At 48.3% G+C, this 24,429-nt stretch overlaps 1 protein-coding gene across 1 annotated transcript in view; it reads right to left on the bottom strand.

Annotated features, from left to right (window-relative positions):
• LOC144511448 (inositol-tetrakisphosphate 1-kinase-like) overlaps positions 1-24,429 on the bottom strand; it is a 52,004-nt gene that overhangs the window by 16,249 nt on the left and 11,326 nt on the right. The window contains exons 2-5 of the mRNA XM_078241811.1: positions 18,200-18,224; positions 4,582-4,707; positions 3,392-3,509; positions 1,671-1,769 (exon numbers count right to left, since the gene is read on the bottom strand). Coding sequence (XP_078097937.1) covers positions 1,671-1,769; positions 3,392-3,509; positions 4,582-4,707; positions 18,200-18,224 — 368 coding nt within the window. The remainder of the gene's footprint in view (positions 1-1,670; positions 1,770-3,391; positions 3,510-4,581; positions 4,708-18,199; positions 18,225-24,429) is intronic.

The following is a 24,429-nucleotide window of genomic DNA, read 5'->3' as shown; positions in this document are numbered from 1 at the left end:
CTGCAGGCAGCTGAGATGGTTGGTGACGACCCCTGCTGGTCATTCGCGGTCGGTGCCGACCAAAATGGCTGCCCCCATAGGTCGCACGTGGACGATGGCGCCAAAACCTGCGGCCCCTGCAGGTCGCACGTGTCTTGCGACTCCGTCGTTCGGAATGGCGACGTCCTGGAATCGCACGTGGCAGAAGACCATGAAGATGCAGAAGACAAGGAGGCCGGCTCCGGGGAGTCACACGCCGCACTGCTGATTTGGATGGAAGTTTGGACCGGCATACCTTGGAATAGTGCCCCTTCTTGCCGCAGGCGGAGCACAACACCGCTTTAGCTGGACATCGCTGCCGAGGGTGTTTCACCCCCCCGACAGAAGTAACACCGCGGGCCGTCTGGAGCTGCTGCCGTCGTCAGGTCCGAGGCTGGGGACGCAATCGCGCAGTTTTTCGGTCCCGCTGAATAAAGTGGGGTCTGTGACTGCCCCTGCCACGCTGTCTCCACGTGGTCGTCGGGGTACATCGCCAGACTTTTGGAGGCCGTTTCTAGAGCGTCAGCTAACTCTATGGATTTAGTGAGATCGAGGTTACCTTGCTCCAACAGCCGAAGGCGGATGTACGACGAGCCGATTCCCGCCACGAACGCATCTCGAACTAGGTCGTTCATGTACTGGGCTGCCGACACTGACTTGCAGTTGCAGGCTCTGGCTAGCTGCTGAAGCTCGCACGCGTACTGTTCCGTCGTTTCGCCGGGCTGCCGCCGTCGAGTGGCTAGAAGGTATCGAGCATGCATCTCATTCGGCGGTTTGTTGTATCGCTTCTTGAGAAGCTCGAGGGCCCCTTTGTAGTCAGTGGCCCCACGGATCGCTAGGTATACTGCGTCGCTTACCCTCGCGTGGAGGACCCGGAGTCTGTCGGCGTCGTCGGTGACCGCTGTGGAGGCGTCGAGGTAATCCTGGAAACACTTCAACCAGTGGTCGAAAGTGTTCGATGCTCCCGCCGCATGTGGGTCCAACGTAAGCCGTTCGGGTTTAAGCATTTGCTCCATGTTTCTTTGTCGTTTTTTTTTCAAAAAAAAAGAATTTACTTGTTGGCAATAAAATTGATGCGCGATATAACACACGAGAGGCGTGATGTACTCGGGAAATAAAGGCTTTTATTGCCAACAATAACAGAGCTACCATATACAGTATACGATCCCAGACTAAAGGGTCACCAGGCAGAGCAGTGACCTTTATACCTCTCCCAGGAGGCGGAGCCGACTGGGGTGTACCATAACAACTATATTAACAGGTAGAACAGCCCAACCCTAACCCCAACAGTAACATATCTACAGACTCATAGTACTGGCCAGACCATGGCTCAGCACTACCTGGTGGGAACCAACAATGGTTCACCACAGGAGGGAGGTAGGGAGAGAGAGGGGGAGGGAGGGAGGTAGGGCGAGAGAGGGGGAGGGAGGGAGGGAGGGGAGGGAGGGAGGGCGAGAGATGGGGAGGGAGGGATGGAGGTAGGGAGAGAGAGGGGGGGGGGGAGAGGGGGAGGGAAGTGGCGAGAGAGGGGGAGGGCAAAAGAGAGGGCAAGGGGGATGGAGGGAGGGCAAAAGAAAAGGCAAGGGAAAGAGACACATACAGGTGATGAAAGTGATACATGCGCGCAAACACACACCTGCGCAGATACTCACTGAGTGGAAAGGTCAGTTTTTGTTCTTTAATCAGGTGCAGGATCTCAGTCTGGTTCCTTGTTGCCAGCTCCAGATAGGGAGGATTACAAAACTGATCATCTGGAGTACAGAAAAGTGTGTGTGTTTAAACAGGAGAGAGAAAGAGAGATCCTCGGGTCATACTGGAACCCCATTCACCACGGCTGGTGAGCAACTGAAAATGACGTTATCTGCAGCAGATATTTGGGGGAAGGAGGGGAATAGTTTGGATTCCTGTGTCTACAGTACGTCAGCGCTCCACACTCAATACCAGAGACATGTAGCAAAGATACAAACAGGTTACTAAACTGTCACAAGGTGCAAACACAGCCTTGGGGCAACCTGCGATTCTGACGAAGAATGCATGACACATTAGCAAGTATTTCCGTGGCCAACATAATATTCAGAATAAATTATTTCATGCCAGGATTTAAGGACCTGACAGCACGGTGGCACACTGGTTAGCACTGCTGCCTCACAGCACCAGGGACCCGGGTTCGATTCCCGACTTGGGTCACTGTCTGTGCGGAGTCTGCACGTTCTCCCCGTGTCTGCGGGGGTTTCCTCCGGGTGCTCCGGTTTCCTCCCACAGTCCGAAAGATGTGCTGGTTAGGGTGCATTGGCCATGCTAAATTCTCCCTCAGTGTACCCGAACAGGCACCCGAGTGTGGCTACTAGGGAATTTTCATAGTAACTTCATTGCAGTGTTAATGTAAGCCATACTTGTGACTAATAAATAAAACTTTAACTTTTGTCTGCCCGACTCCTCCATCGAAGCCTTCCCATGGTCCCTTTGGAAAGCAAAGATACCTTTCATTGTCGGATTGGATGAGTCTTGACTGTTGACCAATGAACCATTTTTTTCAGCACCATTATCATTTATTTAAAGAAATATTGGTCAAAATTGAAAGAAAATTGAATATCTTATTTATTGCATCCAATGTAATTCTTTGTGCCCTTTATTCAGACTCCTGACCAAGCCTGGAAGGTTAGCAAGCCCACCTCACTGCCCCTTGAGCAATGGCAACGCGGAGGGGGGGGGCGGGGGGGGGGGGGGGGGGGGGGGGGGGGGGGCGGGCGGTGCGCGCCATTTGGAAAGCGGCCTAACGCTGGATGTCCACCGCTTGGGCCCAGAATGGGAACAAGCATAGAAGGAGGCTATTCAGCCCGTCATTTCCATGCTGGCTCCCTCCCTGTAGCCCAATTCATGGACCTATTATTTGACATTTGGTTGCCAGAAAACATTTTGCATGAAATTATTTCATGTAATAATAATTTGGTGCCAAACTGCCCACAACTCTCATTGGCGTCATGGGAACAACAGCCGCGGTAGCCTGGTTACTGTCGTGGGAGTAAACGGTCACGACAGCCATTTTGTCTCTGTTGCCATGGGAGCAAATGGTCATGGCAGCCATTTTGTCTGTAGCCATGGGAACAAACGGTCATGGCAGCCGTTTTGCACAGGCACCGCCCCACAAAGCAGTTAATTTTGCTTTTTCAGGGAGGAATGTTGGCCCGGCGTGTACCATAAAGCATTTCCTCCCTCAGATGGAGCAACAAGCTCTTGGTTTAATGCCTGACTTTAACGCTGGGACTTCTGAGAAAGCTGAATTCCATTAAGCGCTGGGCCAGGGCCTCGGGCCTAGCAGCTCAAATCCCGGATCCCCTCGATAAAAGTGACCCAAAAATCAAAAGAAACCAACCTTGGTCCAAGGCCTGCAGCTCCTGAATAAGTTTGTAGGACTGAAAGCGATCGGAGAGCCTTCGCATCGCAGGCAAGGGGTCCAAAAGGATGGTCTGTGGATGGCCCTCAACGTAATCCTGGAATTAAAGCGAACAGTCGTGAGAGAGCGCATTTTCGTAGCACCTTTGGCAACCGTGAGATGTCCCAGAGTGCTTTACAGTGAGTGATTTTTTTTTATGAGAGACAATGTGTCTGGAGACAATGCACATCTCTTTAACCTGTGTTTAATGCTCCCTCCACCCACATTGTCTGTACCTTTAAGACCTGGCTGGTTGTAGGGATTCGCATTCTGATCAGTATTCTGTAACTTGATTTTTTGTGTCTCTGTGCACTGTTCGAGAGCACATTTCCACTCCATCTGACAAAGGAGCAGCACTCCGAAAGCTTATGGTATTTGCTACCAAATAAACCTGTTGGACTTTAACCTGTTGTGAGACTTCTTACTGTGTTCACCCCAGTCCAACACCGGCATCTCCACATCATAGGAAGCATTGGCCGTGCTAAATTCTCCCTCAGTGTACCCGAACAGGTGCCGGAGTGTGGCAACTAGGGGAATTTCACAGTAACTTCATTGCAGTGTTAATGTAAGCCTACTTGTGACACTAATAAATTAACTTTAAATTTGAGTCACCACACCTGTTCGGGTACTTTGAGGGAGAATTTAGCACGGCCAATGCACCCTAACCAGCACGACTTTCAGACTGTGGGAGGAAACCGGAGCACCCAGAGGAAACCCACGCAGACACAGGGAGAATGTGCAGACTCCACACAGACATAGTACACGCGGTTGCCACTGAGCGTTGGTAGTGGGTGTTTGTGGATGGGGTGCCAATCAAGCGGGGCTGCTTTGTCCTGGATGGTGTCGAGCTTCTTGAGTGTTAGAACGGGGGAGAGCAGCCAGGAGTGAGATCGAGCCTAGCGGCGATGTGGACTGGAGCGAGGGTTTCCACGGCTGATCAGCTGAGGCAGGAGTGGAGTTACAGAGGTGGAGATGGGTGGTCTTAGTGATTGGGGAGGGGGGAGGGGGAACCTTCATAGAGCTGCGCTAAAAGCAGGGGAGAGTGGGATTAACTCTTTCAAAGAGCTAGTACAGAGGCGATGGTCCAAATGTCGCCCCGTGCTGTCTGATGTTCGATGTCACCTGCTCACCTGAAATTTCTGGATACGTTGCTGCGACTGAGTGTCTCTCTGATCCGCCTCCAGCATTAGGTCTGATAGTTTGTGGATGATTACGTCAAAGGGTCCCTGATCTTCCATTGATTTGCTGAGATCAATCTGAAAAACACCAACCACGAGGGAATAAATCACTTTTATTAACCCTTTGCTTATTTATTAAGCTTACATTAACACTGCAATGAAGTTACTGTGAAAATCCCCTAGTCGCCACACTCCGGCGCCTGTTCGGGTCAATGCACCCTAACCAGCACGTCTTTTGGACTGTGGGAGGAAACCGGGGCACCCGGAGGAAACCCACGCAGACACGGGGAGAACGTGCAGACTCCACACAGACAGTGACCCGAGCCGGGAATCGAACCCGGGTCCCTGGCGCAGTGAGGCAGCAGTGCCTCATTCCCTCATTCTTCTGAATTCCAATGAGTATAGCCCCAGTCTACTCAGTCTCTCCTCATAAGCCAACCTTCTCAACTCCGGAATCAACCTAGTGAATCTCCTCTGCACCCCTTCCAGTGCCAGTATATCCTTTCTCAAGTAAGGAGACCAAAACTGTACACAGTACTCCAGGTGTGGCCTCACCAGCACCTTATACAGCTGGAACATAACCTCCCTGTTTATAAATTCCATCCCTCTGGCATTGAAGGACAAAATTCTATTTGCCTTCTTAATTACCTGCTGAACCATAGAACATAGAACATAGAACATAGAACATTACAGCGCAGAACAGGCCCTTCGGCCCACGATGTTGCACCGACCAGTTAAAAAAAAACTGTGACCCTCCAACCTAAACCAATTTCTTTTCGTCCATGAACCTATCTACGGATCTCTTAAACGCCCCCAAACTAGGCGCATTTACTACTGATGCTGGCAGGGCATTCCAATCCCTCACCACCCTCTGGGTAAAGAACCTACCCCTGACATCGGTTCTATAACTACCCCCCCTCAATTTAAAGCCATGCCCCCTCGTGCTGGATTTCTCCATCAGAGGAAAAAGGCTATCACTATCCACCCTATCTAAACCTCTAATCATCTTATATGTTTCAATAAGATCCCCTCTTAGCCGCCGCCTTTCCAGCGAAAACAATCCCAAATCCCTCAGCCTCTCCTCATAGGATCTCCCCTCCATACCAGGCAACATCCTGGTAAACCTCCTCTGCACCCTCTCCAAAGCCTCCACATCCTTCCTGTAATGTGGGGACCAGAACTGCACACAGTACTCCAAGTGCGGCCGCACCAGAGTTGTGTACAGTTGCAACATAACGCCACGACTCCTAAATTCAATCCCCCTACCAATAAACGCCAAGACACCATATGCCTTCTTAACAACCCTATCTACTTGATTCCCAACCTTCAGGGATCTATGCACACATACACCTAGATCCCTCTGCTCCTCCACACTACTCAAAGTCCTCCCGTTAGCCCTATACTCAACACATCTGTTATTCCTACCAAAGTGAATTACCTCACACTTCTCCGCATTAAACTCCATCCGCCACCTCTCGGCCCAACTTTGCAACCTGTCTAAGTCTTCCTGCAAACTACGACACCCTTCCTCACTGTCTACCACACCACCGACTTTGGTGTCATCAGCAAATTTGCTAATCCACCCAACTATACCCTCATCCAGATCATTAATAAATATTACAAACAGCAGTGGCCCCAAAACAGATCCCTGAGGTACACCACTTGTAACCGCACTCCATGATGAATATTTACTATCAACCACCACCCTCTGTTTCCTATCCGCTAGCCAATTCCTGATCCAATTTCCTAGATCACCCCCAATCCCATACATCTGCATTTTCTGCAGAAGCCTACCATGGTGAACCTTATCAAACGCCTTACTAAAATCCATATATACCACGTCCACTGCCTTGCCCCCATCCACCTCCTTGGTCACTTTCTCAAAAAACTCAATAAGGTTAGTAAGGCACGACCTACCTGCCACAAAACCATGCTGACTATCACCTATCAATTCATTACTCTCCAAATAACTATAAATCCTATCCCTTATAATTTTTTCCAACATCTTGCCGACAACAGAAGTGAGACTCACCGGTCTATAATTCCCGGGGAAGTCTCTGTTCCCCTTCTTAAACAATGGGACAACATTCGCTAACCTCCAATCTTCTGGTACTATACCAGAGGCCAACGACGACCTGAAGATCAGAGCCAGAGGCTCTGCAATCACTTCTCTTGCCTCCCAGAGAATCCTTGGATAAATCCCATCCGGACCAGGGGATTTATCTATTTTCAGACCCTCCAGAATATCCTGCACATCCTCCTTATCAACTGTAATACTGTCTATTCTACTCCCTTGCAACCCAGTGTCCTCCTCAGCTATATTCATGTCCCCTTGCGTGAACACCGAAGAGAAATATTGGTTCAATGCTTCACCAATCTCCTCCGGTTCCACACATAACTTCCCTCTGCCATCTATAACTGGCCCTAAACTTGCCCTAACCAACCTTCTGTTCTTGACATACCTATAGAACGCCTTAGGATTCTCTTTAACCCTATCCGCCAAAGTCTTCTCATGTCCCCTTTTAGCCCTTCTAAGCTGGTTACCACTATGGGTACTTGTACATATGTTACTCTTGTTACTGTTGGGGTTCGGGTTGGGGTGTTCCACCTGTTAGCATTGTTCTGTGGTACACTCCGTTTGGCTCCGCCTTCCTATAGGAGTATAAAGGTCACTGCACTTCCTAGTGACCCTTTAGTCTGGGATTGTATTGTTAAGCAGTATGCTCTATTCTTGTTGCGAATAAAAGCCTTTATTCCCAGGTACGATCTAGCCTCCCGAGTGGATTAATCGCGCATCAACCTGCAAACCAACTCCTTGAGATTCTTGCACAAGGACACCCAGGTCCCTCTGCACAGCAGCATGCTGCAATTTTTATTTAAACAATAGCCTCCCATCCATTGACTCTGTCTACACTTCCCGCTACCTCGGCAAAGCAGCCAGCATAATCAAGGACCCCACGCACCCCGGACATTCTCTCTTCCACCTTCTTCCGTCGGGAAAAAGATACAAAAGTCTGAGGACACGTACCAACCGACTCAAGAACAGCTTCTTCCCTGCTGCTGTCAGACTTTTGAATGGACCTATCATATATTAAGCTGATCTTTCTCTACACCCTAGCTATGACTGTAACACTACATTCTGCACCCTCCCCTTTCCTTCTCCCCTGTGTACTCTATGAACGGTATGCTTTGTCTGTATAAAACGCAAGAAACGATACTTATCACTGTATCCCAATACCTGATACAATATATCAAATCAAAATTGCTGTGGCTTTGGAGTCACATGTGGGCCAGACCAGGTAAGGACAGCAGATTTCCTTCCCTCAAGGACATTAGTTTTGAGTTGATTCAATTTGTCACATGTATTAACATAGTGAAAAGTATTGTTTCTTGCGCGCTACACAGACAAGGCATACCGTTCATAGAGAAGGAAAGGAGAGAGTGCAGAACGTAGTGTGTAGGATGTAGAGAAAGATCAACTCAATGCGAGGTAGGTCCATTCAAAAGTCTGACAGCAGCAGGGAAGAAGCTGTTCTTGAGTCGGTTGGTACGTGACCTCAGACTTTTGTATCTTATTCCTGACGGAAGAAGGTGGAAGAGAGAATGTCCGGGGTGCGTGGGGTCCTTAATTATGCTGGCTGCTTTTCCGAGGCAACGGGAAGTGTAGACAGAGTCAATGGATGGGAGGCTGGTTTGCGTGATGGATTGGGCTACATTCACAACATTTTGTAGTTTCTTGCGGTCTTGGGCAGAGCAGAAGCCCATACCAAGCTGTGATACAACCAGAAAGAATGCTTTCTATGGTGCATCTCTAAAAGCTGGTGAGAGTTGTAGTGGACATGCCGAATTTCCTTAGTCTTCTGAGAAAGTAGAAGCGTTGGTGGGCTTTCCTAACTATAGTGTTGGGATGGAGGGACCAAAATATGTTGTTGGTGATCTGGACACCTAAAAACCTGAAGCTCTCAACCATTTCAACTTTGTCCCTGTTGACGTAGACAGGGATACGTTCCCCTTTATACTTCCTGAAGTCGATGACTATCTCCTTTGTTTTGTTGACACTGAGGGAGAGATTATTGTTGCCGCACCAGTTCACCAGATTACCTATCTCATTCCTGTACTCTGTCTCGTCATTGTTTGAGATCCGACCCACTATGGTTGCATCATCTGCAAACTTCAGTGAACCAGATGGGTTTTTACAACAACAGACCAATAATTCTATCGTCACCATTACTGAGGCTTGGTTTTTTTTTAATTCTAAATTTACTTAATGGATTGGATTTAAGCTTGTGGCAGCATTTGAACTCATGTCCAGATAACTCAGCTCTCTATAGCTGCTCACTAACAGATTCGGAATGGATTTGTCACTGTTGTACGTGACACCCCATAAGAAATCTTTCTTCATAAATGATTTTTCTGCGCCAATTGTTTGCACAGATCGATTTCCTTTTGCATCTTATGAATAACTTGGCACGGTCTGGAGTGGTTGGCTTTGGACTGGTTCCAAAAGCAGTTGGTTCAAAGTTCAGAATTGTCATTTTGTTATTAGTCAGCCAACTTAATCATTGCCAAATTAGCCCACACTGCACTAAACCGCACCCAGGATCATTGAGATTTGTCCCCTCGTAACCCAGGCTGTGATCCACCTCACTGTAAACTCCTTCCCTTTCTTTTACCCAACTCAGTGCAGACACAATGGGCCGAATGGCCTTTTAAAAATATTTATTCACAGGTTTTGGGCATCACTGGCAAGGCCAGCATTTATTGCCCACCCCCAATTGCCCTTAGCATCATAGAACAATGCAGAAGGCGCCCATTCGGCCCATCGAGTCTGCACTGACAACAATCCCACCCAGGTCCTATCCCCGTAACCCCATGTATTTAACCTACTATTCTCCCTGACAATAAGGGTCAATTTATCATGGTCAATCCACCTTACCTACACATCTTGGGACACTAAGGGGCAATTTAGCATGGCCAATCCACCCAACCTGCACATCTTTGGACACTAAGGGGCAATTTAGCATGGCCAATCCACCCAACCTGCACATCTTTGGACACTAAGGGTCAATTTATCATGGCCAATCCACCCAACCTACACATCTTTGGACACTAAGGGGCAATTTAGCATGGCCAATCCACCTTACCTACACATCTTTGGACACTAAGGGGCAATTTAGCATGGCCAATCCACCCAACCTGCACATCTTTGGACACTAAGGGGCAATTTAGCATGGCCAATCCACCTAACCTACACATCTTTGGACACTAAGGGGCAATTTAGCATGGCCAATCCACCCAACCTGCACATCTTTGGACACTAAGGGTCAATTTATCATGGCCAATCCACCTAACCTACACATCTTTGGACACTAAGGGGCAATTTAGCATGGCCAATCCACCCAACCTGCACATCTTTGGACACTAAGGGTCAATTTATCATGGCCAATCCACCCAACCTACACATCTTTGGACACTAAGGGACAATTTAGCATGGCCAATCCCCCTAACCTGCACATCTTTGGAGTGTGGGAGGAAGCCGCAGCACCCGGAGGAAACCCAAGCAGACACGGGGAGAGCAAGCAAACTCCACACAGACAGTATCTTTCCTCCTGGCCACCTTCTAAGTTGTAAACTTCAATGGTTCCTGTGCTCCTCCATTGAGAAAAGAAAGTTGAGTGGTTAGCACTGCTGCCTCACAGTGCCAGGGACCCGGGTTCAATTCCCGACTTGGGTCACTGTCTGTGCGGAGTCTGCACGTTCTCCCCGTGTTTGCGTGGTTTTCCTCCGGGTGCTCCGGTTTCCTCCCACAGTCCAAAGATGTGCAGGTTGGGTGGATTGGCCGTGCTAAATTGCCCCCGAGTATCCAAAGATGTGCGGGTTGGGTGGATTGGTCATGCTAAATTGCCTAATTGTCCAAAGATGCGTAGAAGGATTGGCAGGGTAAATGCGTGGGGTTACAGGGATAGGGTCGGAGGTCCTCTGTCTGAGCGTCAGTGCAGACCTGATGGGCCGAATGGCCTCCTTCTACACTGTAGAGATACTAAGTTAGAGATGTTCAAAATGAGGAGGAGGTCTGGACAGAGTTGAGAGGGAGAAATTGTTCCCAACGATGGAAGGAAGGAGAATGAGAGGACACAGATTTAAGATAATTGGAAAAAGAAATAGTGGCGACGGGAGGAGAGAAAGCTAGGGAAAGAAAGAGATTGCGAAGATGCAAGAGAGAGAGAGCAAAATAGCGAGAGAGAGCACGAGTGACAGAGATAGAAAGACAGAGAGAGGGAGAATGAGAAAGCGTTGCACAGAGAGAGAGAGATAGATAGACAGAGAGAGGGAGAATGAGAAAGCGTTGCACAGAGAGAGAGAGATAGATAGACAGAGAGAGGGAGAATGAGAAAGCGTTGCACAGAGAGAGAGATAGATAGACGGAGAGAGAGAGAATGAGAGAGCGTGTCACAGAGAGAGAAATAGAAAGACAGAGAGAGGGAGAATGAGTAGGCGTTGCACAGAGAGAGAGATAGAAAGAGAGAGGGAGGATGAGAGAGCGAGTGACAGAGAGAGTGATAGAAAGACAGAGAGAGGGAGAATGAGAAAGCGTTGCACAGAGAGAGAGAGATAGACGGAGAGAGGGAGAATGAGAGAGCGTTGCACAGAGAGAGAGAGAGAGATAGAAAGACAGAGAGAGGGAGAATGAGAGAGCAAGTGACAGAGAGAGAGATAGAAAGACAGAGAGAGGGAGAATGAGAAAGCGTTGCATAGAGAGAGAGAGAGATAGAAAGACAGAGAGGGAGAATGAGAAAGCGTTGCACAGAGAGAGAGAGAGAGAGAGAGAGAGATAGAAAGACAGAGAGAGGGAGAATGAGAGAGCGTGTCACAGAGAGAGAGAGATAGAAAGACAGAGAGAGGGAGGATGAGAGAGCGAGTGACAGAGAGAGAGATAGAAAGACAGAGAGAGGGAGAATGAGAAAGCGTTGCACAGAGAGAGAGAGAGAGATAGAAAGACAGAGAGAGGGAGGATGAGAGAACATGTCACAGAGAGAGGGGACAAGAGAGTTTGAGAGAGAGAGAGAGTGTGTGTAAGCGAGAAAGAGAGCAGAAGTGATCGGGAGAGTGGGAGAGAGCAAGAATGCAAGAGACAGCAAGTGAAATGAGAGAAATGGAGCAAGTGAATAAAGTGACGAAACGGAATGATGCGAGAGAGAGAGAGAGAGCAAGAACGAGAGAAAAAGAACAGCAGAGAGATGGGGGAGCAAGCGAGAGAGAATGAAAGAAACAAGAACAAAGAAGGAAGACAGAGAGGGTCACAACAGAAAGCCAAAAGAGGGGAGAGAGAGAGAGAGAGAGAGAAAGAGAAGCAACAGCAGGACGTTGCAATAGAGTTTACACTTCAATCAACTTCATTAGCTGGGAAACAGGAACATGCAAAGCTGACGAGGAAACGAAAGCTCTCTAAATCACCTCTGCAATCTCTCCAAGAGCTCAAATGTCAGCAGCTCAGGAAGGTGAAAGAGATTAGCCCGAGAGGCAGGTGCGGGGGACGTGGAGAGAACTCGAGAACAGCTTGTCAAGACAAGGACAAATAAAGCTGAGTGGCACCTTCCGCCCTGGAGGCTGGTGGGAGAGTGAAGCAGCTGACGTGGTGTAGTCTGTGCCTGGCAGCAGCACAATAAACACCTGGGCAAGGGGAGGTCACAGGAGCACAGAGAGGGTCAACAAATCTTAAAAATGGCAGCAATATACAGCAACCCGTCAGCGTCAGATTCAGAGAGGGCCTGACAGGAAAGATGATGGAGAGGATTTAAATAAATCTAGAAAAGAAAAAACAGGGTCACGCTCACAAAGAAAGGGTCTCCCATTTAAGAAGATGTTTTTCTCTTTGGCCTTCTCGTCCCCAGACTACAGGGTAATCGAATATATCCAAGACTAGAGTTTCCCTTCACACAGGGAGGCAAGAGTTACGGGCAAGAGAGTGGAGTCAAGACCACCATCAAGTTTTTAGGTGTCCAGATCACTTGTCCTGGTCCCCCCCATGCCGACACTATGGTTAAGAAAGCCCCACCAACGCCTCTACTTTCTCAGAAGACTAAGGAAATTTGGCAGGTCAGCTACGACTCTCACCAACTTTTATAGATGCACCATAGAAAGCATCCTTTCTGATTGTATCACAGCTTGGTATGGGCTCCTGCTCTGCCCAAGACCGCAAGAAACTACAAAAGGTCGTGAATGTAGCCCAATCCATCGCATAAACCAGCCTCCCATCCACTGACTCTGTCTACACTTCCCGCTGCCTCGGAAAAGCAGCCAGCATAATCAAGGACCCCACGCACCCCAGGCATTCTCTCTTCCACCTTCTTCTGTCGGGAAAAAGATACAAAAGTCTGAGGTCACGTACCAACCGACTCAAGAACAGCTTCTTCCCTGCTGTTGTCAGACTTTTGAATGGACCTACCTTGCATTAAGTTGATCTTTCTCTACACCCTAGTTATGACTGTAACACCACATTTTGCACCCTCTCCTTTCCTTCGAACCACAGAAAATTACAGCTCAGAAACAGGCCTTTTGGCCCTTCTTGTCTGTGCCGAACCATTTTTTGCCTAGTCCCACTGACCTGCACTTGGACCATATCCCTCCACACCCCTCTCATCCATGAACCCGGCCAAGTTTTTCTTAAATGTTAAAAGTGACCCCGCATTTACCACTTTATCCGGCAGCTCATTCCACACTCCCACCACCCTCTGCATGAAGAAGCCCCCCCTAATATTCCCTTTAAACTTTTCTCCCTTCACCCTTAACCCATGCCCTCTGGTTTTTTTCTCCCCTAGCCTCAGCAGAAAAAGCCTGCTTGCATTCACTCTATCTATACCCATCAAAATCTTATACACCTCTATCAAATCTCCCCTCACTCTTCGATGCTCCAGGGAACAAAGTCCCAACCTATTCAATCTCTCTCTGTAACTCAGCTTCTCAAGTCCCGGCAACATCCTTGTGAACCTTCTCTGCACTCTTTCAACCTTATTTACATCCTTCCTGTAACTAGGTGACCAAAACTGTACACAATACTCCAAATTCGGCCTCACCAATGCCTTATATAACCTTACCATAACACTCCAACTTTTATACTCGATACTCCGATTTATAAAGGCCAATGTACCAAAGGCACTCTTTACGACCCTATCCACCTGTGACGTCACTTTTAGGGAATTCTGTACCTGTATTCCCAGATCCCTCTGTTCAACTGCACTCTTCAGAGTCCTACCATTTACCCTGTACGTTCTACTTTGGTTTGTCCTTCCAAAGTGCAATATCTCACACTTGTCTGCGTTAAATTCCTTCTCTATGAATGGTATGCTTTGTCTGTATAGCACGCAAGAAACAATACTTTTCACTGTATCCCAATACATGTGACAATAATAACTCAAATCAAACAACCAGGTCAGCCATGATTTCATTGAATGTTGGAGCAGGTTCGAGGGGCTGAATGGTCTTCTCCTGATCCCATTTCTCACTGTTCACCGATGGGGGAGGGATTGTGGATCGAGCGGGGCTGCTTTGTCCTGGATGGTGTCGAGCTTCTTGAGTGTTGTTGGAGCTGCACCCATCCAGGCAAGTGGGGAGTATTCCATCACACTCCTGACTTGTGCCTTGTAGATGGCGGACAGGCTTTGGGAATTGGAAGGAGATTGGTATGGAGAATGAACACCTGCATTGTACTGAATTTTATTTTTTTACTCATTCGAGGGACATAGGTGTCGGTGGCTGGCCAGCATTTATTAGCCACCCATAGTTGCCCAGAAGGCAGTTGAGAGACAATCACATTGCTATGCGTCTGGAGTCACATGTGGGCCAGACCAGGTAAGGATGGCAGATTTCCTTCCCCAAAGGACAATTGAGTCTGCACCGACCACAATCCCACCCAGCCTGATCCCCATAACCCCATAGATTTACCCCACCAATCCCTCTAACCTACGTATCCCGGGACACTAAGGGGAAATTTAGCATAGCCAATGCACCTAACCCCCACATCTTTCGGACTGAGAGGGGAAACCGGAGCACCTGGAGGAAACCCATGCAGACACGGGGAGAACGTGCAGTCTCCGCACAGACAGTGACTCCAAGCCGGGAATCGAACCCGGGTCCCTGGAGCGGTGAGGCAGCAGTGCTCACCACCGTGCCACCGTTCCCCATTCTCCCACCTTTTAGAAACATAGAAAATAGGATCAGGAGCAGGCCATTCGGCCCTTCGAGCCTGCTGCACCATTAGTTTTGATCATGGCTGATCATCAAATTCAATATCCTGATTCCCCCCTTCTCCCCACATCCCTTGATCCCTTTAGCCCCAAGAGCGAAATCTAATTTCTTCTTGAAATCACACAACGTTTTGACCTCAACTACTTTCTGTGGGAGTGAATTCCACACATTCACCACCCTTTGGGTGAAGACATTTCTCCTCACCTCAGTTGTAAAAGGTTTACCCCTTATCCCCAAACTATGACCCCCTCTAGTTCTGGACTCCCCCCAACATTGGGAACATTCTTCCCCAATACCTTTGATCCCCTCGCCAATCAAGTACCTATCTAGAATAAAATAAAGGCAAAATACTGCGGGTGCTGGAATCTGAAACAAAATCTGGAAAATCTCAGCAGGCCTGACAGCATCTGTGGAGAGAGAATAGAGCCAACGTTTTGAGTCTGGATGACCCTTCGTCAGAGCGGAACCTATCTATTTCTATCTTAAGTACACTCAATGACCTGGCCTCTGTGGCAATGAATTCTACAGATTCACCACCCTCTGGCTGAAGAAATTCCTCCTCATCTCGGTTCTAAAGGGTCGTCCCTTTACTCTGAGGCTGTGCCCTCGGATCAGAGTCCCTCCGATTAATGGAAACATCTTCCCCACGTCTATGGCTAGGAGGGTGAGCTCAGCAGATGTACGAGTATGTCTCCAATTATACAACCCGCCTCCGCCACACGCCAGCCTGACTTGGAAGCACGTTCCTTCACTGTTGCTGGGTCAGAATCTTGGAACTCCCTCCCTAACAGCACTGTGGATGTACCTACACCAGACGGACTGCAGCGGCTGAAGGCAGCGGCTTAGGAATAGGTTAACAGACCTTCCAATTCAGTCCTAATTTGTTGTCCATTATTCAATAGAAGTCACTGATATATAAAGGGGCTGTAGGCGGCACGGGGTTGTTGGTGGAGAATTGTATGTGGAGTTGGATCAAAGAAATAAGGGTAGTTTAAGAAGAAGCAGAACTTGTGTCTCCTTTACTGAACTACAACCAAGAGGCTCAACCAAGCACCACCTTCTCAAGGGGCAATTAGCAATGGGCAATGAAATGTCAGCATTGCCACTGATAAATCAATATTTAAAAAAAATTAGTTGGGTACATTGTCACCAAAGGGGATTGCGGCAGATTGGGAGAGGAGGAGCAGTTTTAACCCCTCAATGGCCATTAATGATAGAAGAAACAGGGAGGTTATGTTGCAGGTGTATAGTTATAGTTTATTTCTTCGTCACAAGTAAGGCTTACATTAACATTGTAATGAAGTTACTGTGAAAATCCCCTAGTCGCCACACTCCGGCGCCTGTTCGGGTACACTGAGGGAGAATTTAGCATGGCCAATGCACCCCTAACCAGCACGTCTTTCCGACTGTGGGAGGAAACTGGAACACCGGGAGGAAACCCACGCAGACACGGGGAGAATGTGGAAACTCCACACAGACAATGACCCAACCCAGGAATCGAACTTGGGTCCCTGGTGCTGTGAGGCAGCAGTGCTAACCACTGCGCCACCATGCCATCCCATAAGGTGCTGGTGAGGCTACACCTGGAGTACTGTGTACAGATTTGGTCTCCTTACTTGAGAAAGGATGTACTGGCACTGGAAGGGGTGAAGAGGAGATTCACTGGGTTTATTCCGGAGTTGAGAGGGTTGGCTTATGAGGAGAGACTGAGTAGAATGGGACTATACTAGAGTTAGAGGTTTACAGCATGGAAATAGGTCCTTTGGCCCAACTTGTCCATGCCGCCCTTTTTATTAAAACCACTAAGCTAGTCCCAAATGCCTGTGTTTGGTCCATATCCCTCGATACCCATCTTACCCGTGTAACTGTCTAAATGCTTTTTAAAAGTCAAAATTGTACCCACCTCTACTACTACCTCTGGCAGCTTGTTCCAGACACTCACCACCCTCTCTGTGAAAAAATTGCCCCTCTGGACCCTTTTGCATCTCTCCCCTCTCACCTTAAACCTATGCCCTCTACTTAGAACATAGAACAGTACAGCACAGAACAGGCCCTTCGGCCCACGATGTTGTGCCGAGCTTTGTCTGAAACCCAGATCAAGCTATTTCCTCCCTATCAACCCGAAGTACTCCATGTGCCTATCCAATAGCTTCTTAAATGTTCCTAAAGTTTCTGACTCCACTATCCCTGCAGGCAGTCCATTCCATACCCCAACCACTCTCCGAGTAAAAAACCCACCTCGGACATCCTTCCTATATCTCCCACCATGAACCCTATAGTTAAGCCCCCTAGTTACCGCTCCATTCACCCGAGGAAATAGTCTTTGAACGTTCACTCTATCTATCCCCCTCATCATCTTATAAACCTCTATCAAGTCTCCTCTCAACCTCCTCCGCTCCAAAGAGAAAAGCCCAAGTTCCCTCAACCTTTCCTCATAAGACCTACCCTCCAAACCAGGCAGCATCCTGGTAAATCTCCTTTGCACTCTTTCCAGTGTCTCCACATCCTTCTTGTAGTGAGGTGACCAGAACTGCACACAATATTCCAAATGTGGTCTCACCAAGGTCCTGTACAGTTGCAGCATAACCCCACGGCTCTTAAACTCAAACCCCCTGTTAATGAACGCCAACACACTATAGGCCTTCTTCACAGCTCTATCCACTTGAGTGGCAACCTTCAGAGATCTATGGATATGAACCCCAAGATCTCTCTGTACTTCTGGACTCTCCTAACTTTGGGAAAAGATATTGACTATCTAGCTGATCTGTGCCCCTCATTATTTTATAGACCTCGACAAGATCATCCCTACATCTCCTACGCTCTGGGGGAAAAAAGTCCCAGTCTATCCAGCCTCTCCTTATAACTCAAACCATCAAGTCCTCAATGGAATTCAGAAGAATGAGGGGAGATCTTATAGAAACATGTAAGATTATGAAGGGAATAGATAAGATAGAAGCAGGGAAGTTGTTTCCACTGGCGGGTGAAACTAGAACTAGGGGGCATGGCCTCAAAATAAGGGGGAGCAGATTTAGGACTGAGTTGAGGAGGAACTTCTTCACCCAAAGGGTTGTGAATCTGTGGAATTCCCTGCCCAGTGAAGCAGTTGAGGCTACCTCATTGAATGTTTTTAAGGCAAGGATAGATAACATTTTTGAACAGTAAAGGAATTAAGGGTTATGGTGAGCGGGCGGGTAAGTGGAATTGAGTCCACAAAAAGATCAGCCATGATCTTATTGAGTGGCGGAGCAGGCTCGAGGGGCCAGATGGCCGACTCCTGCTCCCAGTTCTTATCTTGTATGTATTGATGTAACAGGCTGTGACTCACCTCTATAACCTCGATTCCTCTGGTCCTAGGGAACAAAAGGAAAATCTGCATTAAACATTCAGTCACTTTACACAACTGAGTGACGTTGCAACTTATATCATTTATTAACTGACCTTTTGGCCTGATACTTAACCATTACCAAAAGCAAATGCTTCTGACACACGGCTCAAATTTGCAACGCACCCCCCCCGTCCTGTACAGAGAACTAATTGACGTTGTGTCTGAAGACAGACTAACTTCGTCCCGATCGATTTTGCAGTTTAACTAGTTAGGTATCCATCTGGGCTTGGTCCTGGTGCTCTCATCTCTATGTCAGAAAAACATTGGGTGGGATTTTCCAGCCCTTTCCTATCAGTGGGATCTTCCTGTCCCGCCACCAAAGGCAGGACAGGAAGATTCCGCTGACGGGGAGGTCTGGAAACTCCACCCCCCTCCCCCCCTCACCGCAGTGGGCTACCTAGTGGTGAGATGGACGGGCAAATCCATACAAAACGCCACAGAGGTCAGCGGGAATATCCTGCAGTCGGCCAATGGCAAGGTTGGGTGACAGGCTCACAACCCACTCCGAAGACTTGAGTAGTTCTCATTGATCTTTAGGTATCCAAAGATGTGCGGGTTAGGTATATTGGCTATGCTAAATTGGGTGTCTAAAGATGTGCAGGTTAGATGGATTGGCCATGCTAAATCGCCCTTCAGTGTCAGGGGGATTAGCAGGGCAAATATGTGGGGTTACGGGGATAGGGCCTGGGTGGGATTGTGGTTGGTGCAGGCTCCATGGGCCACTTTCTGCACTATAAGGATTCTATGAGTCCAGATGAGCACTTCTACTATCAGTAAAATGATCCATTTTAGGACCAATTTAGAGTCTACACCCACATTGAGGAGCTCAATGCATACCTTGTCAAACTTTCCTGGAGTAAGCATGTTCAAAATGCCTCTGACTTTCCTGAAGATTCCTTCTTGTCTGAGTGAGCGCCGCACTGTCGGAAATGCTTTCTTCTGAGTGAGCTATTAGACCCTAGAGGAAAGATCCCACGAGACAACTTTCTCTACACCCTAGCTATGACTGTAACATTACATTCTGCACTCTCTTATTTCCTTCTCTATGAACGGTATGTTTCGTCTGTACAACGCGCAAGAAACAATACTTTTCACATGTTAATACACGTGACAATAATAAATCAAATCAAATTTATGGGTTCTCCCTCAAGTCCAGGACAATATTTATCCCTCAACCAACATCATTAGAACATTTACAGTTGGTCATTTACCACATTGCTTTGTGGGATCTTGCTGTGCACAAATTGGCTGCTGTGATTCCTACATTACAACAGTCAATGCACTTCAAAAGTACTTTATTGGCTGTAGAGCACCGGGAGACATCCTGAGGTCATGAACGGTGCTATATAAATGCAAGTTCTTACTTAGGAAAAAACGTGCGATTACCCCAATACAATTTCCCTGTCCTTATCTGAGGAAGGATGTCCTTGCTAGGGGGGTGGAGGAGTGCTGATTCTAGGCCGATTCCTGGGATGGCAGGGCTGTCGTATGAGGAGAGACTAAGTCGGTTAGGATTATATTCACTGGAGCTTAGAAGAGTGAGAGGGGATCTCATAGAAACTTTTAAAATCCTAACAGGGTTAGACAGGGTAAGATTCAGAAAGAATGTTCCCGATGGTGGGGGGAGTCCAGAACTAGGGGGTCATAGTTTGAGGATAAGGGGTAAACCTTTTAGGACTGAGGTGAGGAGAAATTTCTTCACTCAGGGCGACACGGTGGGCACAGTGCTGGTTAGCACTGCTGCCTCACAGCGCCAGGGACCCGGGTTCGATTCCCGGCTCGGGTCACTGTCTGTGCGGAGTCTGCACGTTCTCTCCGTGTCTGCGTGGGTTTCCTCCGGGTGCTCCGGTTTCCTCCCACACTCCAAAGATGTGCTGGTTAGGTGGATTGGCCGTGTTAATCACCATCTCGCGAAAGGGTACCAGAAACAATGACTACAGCAGCTTCTAAAGTAAAGTTTATTTATTAGTCACAAGTAAGGCTTACATTAACACTGCAATGAAGTTACTGTGAAATTCCCCTAGTCGCCACACTCCGGCACCTGTTCGGATCAATCCCCCTAAATCAGCACATCTTTCGGACTGTGGGAGGAAACCGGAGCACCCGGAGGAAACCCACGCAGACACGGGGAGAAGGTGCAGATTCCACACAGACAGTGACCCAAGCCGGGAATCGAACCCGGGTCCCTGGCGCTGTGAGGCAGCAGTGCTAGCCCTCCCACCCCCTCCACCTCCAACATCTGAATGGAAATCGGAGACTTGCAGAAAAGACATATTGAGATAGAATCAGAGATCCATAGGGGATTGGTAGCAGAGTGGTATTATCACTGGCCTAGTAATCCATAAGACCTAGGAGCAGAATTAGGCCACTCGGCCCATCGAGTCTGCTCCACCATTCAAACATGGCTGATGAGATTCTCATCCCCATTCTCCTGCCTTTTCCCCATAACCCCTGACCCCCTTATTAAGCAAGAACCTATCTGTCTCTGTCTTATGGCATGCTTGCCTTTATAGGACGGGGCATAGAGTATAAAAGTTGGGGTCTGATGTTGCAGTTGTATAGAACGTTGGTTCGGGCGCATTTGGAATACTGCGCCCAGTTCTGGTCGCCACACTACCAGAAAGACGTGGAGGCTTTAGAGAGAGTGCAGAGGAGGTTTACCAGAATGTTGCCTGGTATGGAAGGGCTTAGTTATGAGGAGAGATTGGGTAAACTGGGGTTGTTCTCACTGGAAAGACGGAGGATGAGGGGTGACCTAATAGAGGTGTATAAAATTATGAAAGGCATAGATAGGGTGAACGGTGGGAAGCTTTTTCCCAGGTCGGTGGTGACGTTCACGAGGGGTCATAGGTTCAAGGTGAAGGGGGGTGGGGGGGGAAGGAGGTTTAACACAGATATCAGAAGGACGTATTTTACACAGAGGGTGGTGGGGGCCTGGAATGCACTGCCGGGCAAGGTGGTGGAGGCGGACACACTGGGAACGTTTAAGACTCATCTAGATAGCCACATGAACGGAGTGGGAATGGAGGGATACAAAAGAATGGTCTAGTTTGGACCAGGGAGCGGCACGGGCTTGGAGGGCCGAAGGGCCTGTTCCTGTGCTGTATTGTTCTTTGTTCTTAAAGACACTCAATGACCTGGCCTCCACAGCCTTCTGCGGCAAAGAGTTCCACAGATTCACCACCCTCTGGCTGAAGAAATTCCTCCTCATCTCTGTTTTAAAGGATGACCTTTAGCCTGAGGTTGTGCCCAGAGACCAAGGATAAGCTCGGGGGACCCGAGTTCGAATCCCACCCCAGCAGATGGTGAAATTTGAATTCAATAGAAGTCTAATATTGACCATAAAAACTCATTGGGTTCACCAATGCCCTTTAGAGCACCTTCCCTGTGGGGAAGGAAATCTTTCGCGATTCCAGAAGCATGGCAATGTAGTTGACGTAACTCAGACGAAGGGTAATTAAGGGTGAGCAATCAATGATGGAGATGTCCATATCAGATGACTGCAAAGAAAACTGCAGTGTACAGGAACCAGTGTAAACTAGTTGGGGCTGATTCTGCACTGCATATTTGACACTATAATAATCACCTAACTCACGACAGTTCAGATGTTGTAATGCCCTCATTGTAACCTAATGAGCGGCAGTCAGTTCAGACAAAGATTATTAGAGCATCTAAAAAGCAACATCTGCAAGTTCCCCTCCAAGCCACACTCACCATCCCTGACTTGGAAATATATCGGCTGTTCCTTCACTGTCGCTGGGTCGAAATCATAGAATGAATCATAGAAACCCTACAGTGCAGAAGGAGGCCATTCAGCCCATCGAGTCTGTACCGACCACAATCCCACCCAGGCCCTACCCCCACATATTTACCCACTAATCCCTCTAACCTATGCATCTCAGGACTCTAAGGGGCAATTTTTAACCTGGCCAATCAACCTAACCTGCACATCTTTGGACTGTGGGAGGAAACCGGAGCACCCGGAGGAAACCCACGCAGACACGAGGAGAATGTGCAAACTCCACACAGACAGTGACCCGAGCCGGGAATCGAACCCAGGACCCTGGAGCTGTGAAGCAGCAGTGCTAACCACTGTGCTACCGTGCCGCCCTCCTGAAATCCTGGAACTCCCTCCCTAACGGCAGCGTGGGAGTCACAGGGACTGCAGTGGGTTAAGGGGGCAGCTCACCCCACCAGCTTCTGAAGGGCAATTAGGGAGGGGGGGGCAATAAGTTCAGACTTAACCAGTGACACCCACATTCCATAAATGAATAAAAAGTTAATTTTTTTTTCCCATTCGTGGGACATGGGTGTCGCTGGCTGGGCCAGCATTTATTGCCCATCCCTAGTTGCCCTTGAGAAGGTGGTGGTGAGCTGCCTTCTTGAATCGCTGCAGTCCATGTGCTGTGGGTTGACCCACAATGCCGTTAGGGAGGGAATTCCAGGATTTTGACCCAGCGGCAGTGAAGGAACGGCCGATATATTTCCAAGTCGTATTATAGGAAGGATGTGGAAGTGTTGGAAAGGGTGCAGAGGAGATTTACCAGGATGTTGCCTGGTACGGTGGGAAAATCGTATGAGGAAAGGCTGAGGGGCTTGAGGTTGTTTTCGTTAGAGAGAAGAAGGTTAAGAGGTGACTTAATAGAGGCATACAAGATGATCAGAGGATTAGATAGGGTGGATAGTGAGAGCCTTTTTCCTCGGATGGTGTTGGCTAGCACGAGGGGACATAGCTTTAAATTGAGGGGTGAGAGATATAGGACAGATGTTAGAGGTAGGTTCTTTACTCCGAGAGTAGTAAGGGCGTGGAATGCCCTGCCTGCAGCAGTGGTGGACTCGTCAACGTTGAGAGCGTTCAAGTGGTTATTGGATAAACATATGGATGATATTGGAATAGTGTAGATTAGAGGGGCTTTAGATTGGTTCCACTGGTCGGCGCAACATCGAGGGCCGAAGGGCCTGTACTGCGCTGGAATGTTCTATGTTCTAAGTCAGGATGGTGAGTGGCTTGGAGGGGAACTTGCAGGTGGTGGTGTATCTGCTGCCCTTGTCCTTCTAGATGGAAGTGGTCGTGGGTTTGGAAGGTGCTGTCTAAGGATCTTTGGTGAATTGCTGCAGTGCATCTTGTAGATGGTACACACGGCTGCTACTGATGAAGGGGCAGCGCTCCGAAAGCTGGTGCTACCAAATAAACCTGTTGGACTTTAACCTGGTGTTGTGAGACTACTTACTGTTCATTTTAGGGAGGCGTCTTACGCAATCAACCAAGAACCTCGTACAATGTTCCCCAAATGCTGGAATGGATCTTAAAGGTTTTATCACTGCCTCAGGTTTTCCTATTACCCGACATGTGTGACGCATCTGGCAAAATTCAACCATATCTTTATGCAGTCCAGGCCAATAAAAATGTTTTTGTATTTTTGCTACCCACAACACCTCCTTTCTATAAACACACCGGTAACACAACTTGATGAACTTCTGCCCATTCGTCATCCGACTGAATATGTAAAGATCGCCACTTGCTCATTAAGACACTTTTAAGGTAGCAATATTCCGGTATGCACTCAGATTCTTCTTCCGTGTATGCTTTTGATATAACTGCTTTATCTCCACATCTTTCTGTTGTAATTCTGCCAGTTTTCCTGAACTAAAAATACCCACTTTGTCCTCTCCACCTATTCTTGTTCTTTCTCAACCATCTGATCAACAATGTTTGCTGCTAACAGAACTGCTTTACTTTTACTCCTTGGTTTCTCCTTCTGTCTGAACCTGTGGCTTTGTGACCCGATTACCACACAATCAGCAAACATCCCAGGGTATGCTTCCTTTGGCAACTCGGGTGTCTGATTGCCAACCACAGATACTACCGGTGACCCAGCTCTATCATCACCCAAGATAAACTGCATTCCTGGACAAGATAATTCCTCTACTGCTCCTACCCACAACTTCAACACTTTTCACCGGACTCTCCAACTTCACCTTATAATCGGGCGGCGCGGTGGCACAGTGGTTAGCACTGCCGCCTCTCAGCGCCAGGGGCCCAGGTTCAATTCCAGCCTCAGGTCACTGTCTGTGTGGAGTTTGCACGTTCTCCCCGTGTCTACGTGGGTTTCCTCTGGGTGCTCCCACACTCCAAAAACGTGTGGGTTAGGGTGATTGACCATGCTAAA

The sequence above is a fragment of the Mustelus asterias genome, chromosome 24 (genome assembly GCF_964213995.1).
Source record: "Mustelus asterias chromosome 24, sMusAst1.hap1.1, whole genome shotgun sequence".
NCBI classification, from domain to species: domain Eukaryota; kingdom Metazoa; phylum Chordata; class Chondrichthyes; order Carcharhiniformes; family Triakidae; genus Mustelus; species Mustelus asterias.
This window is presented reverse-complemented; position numbering and strand designations above follow the sequence as displayed.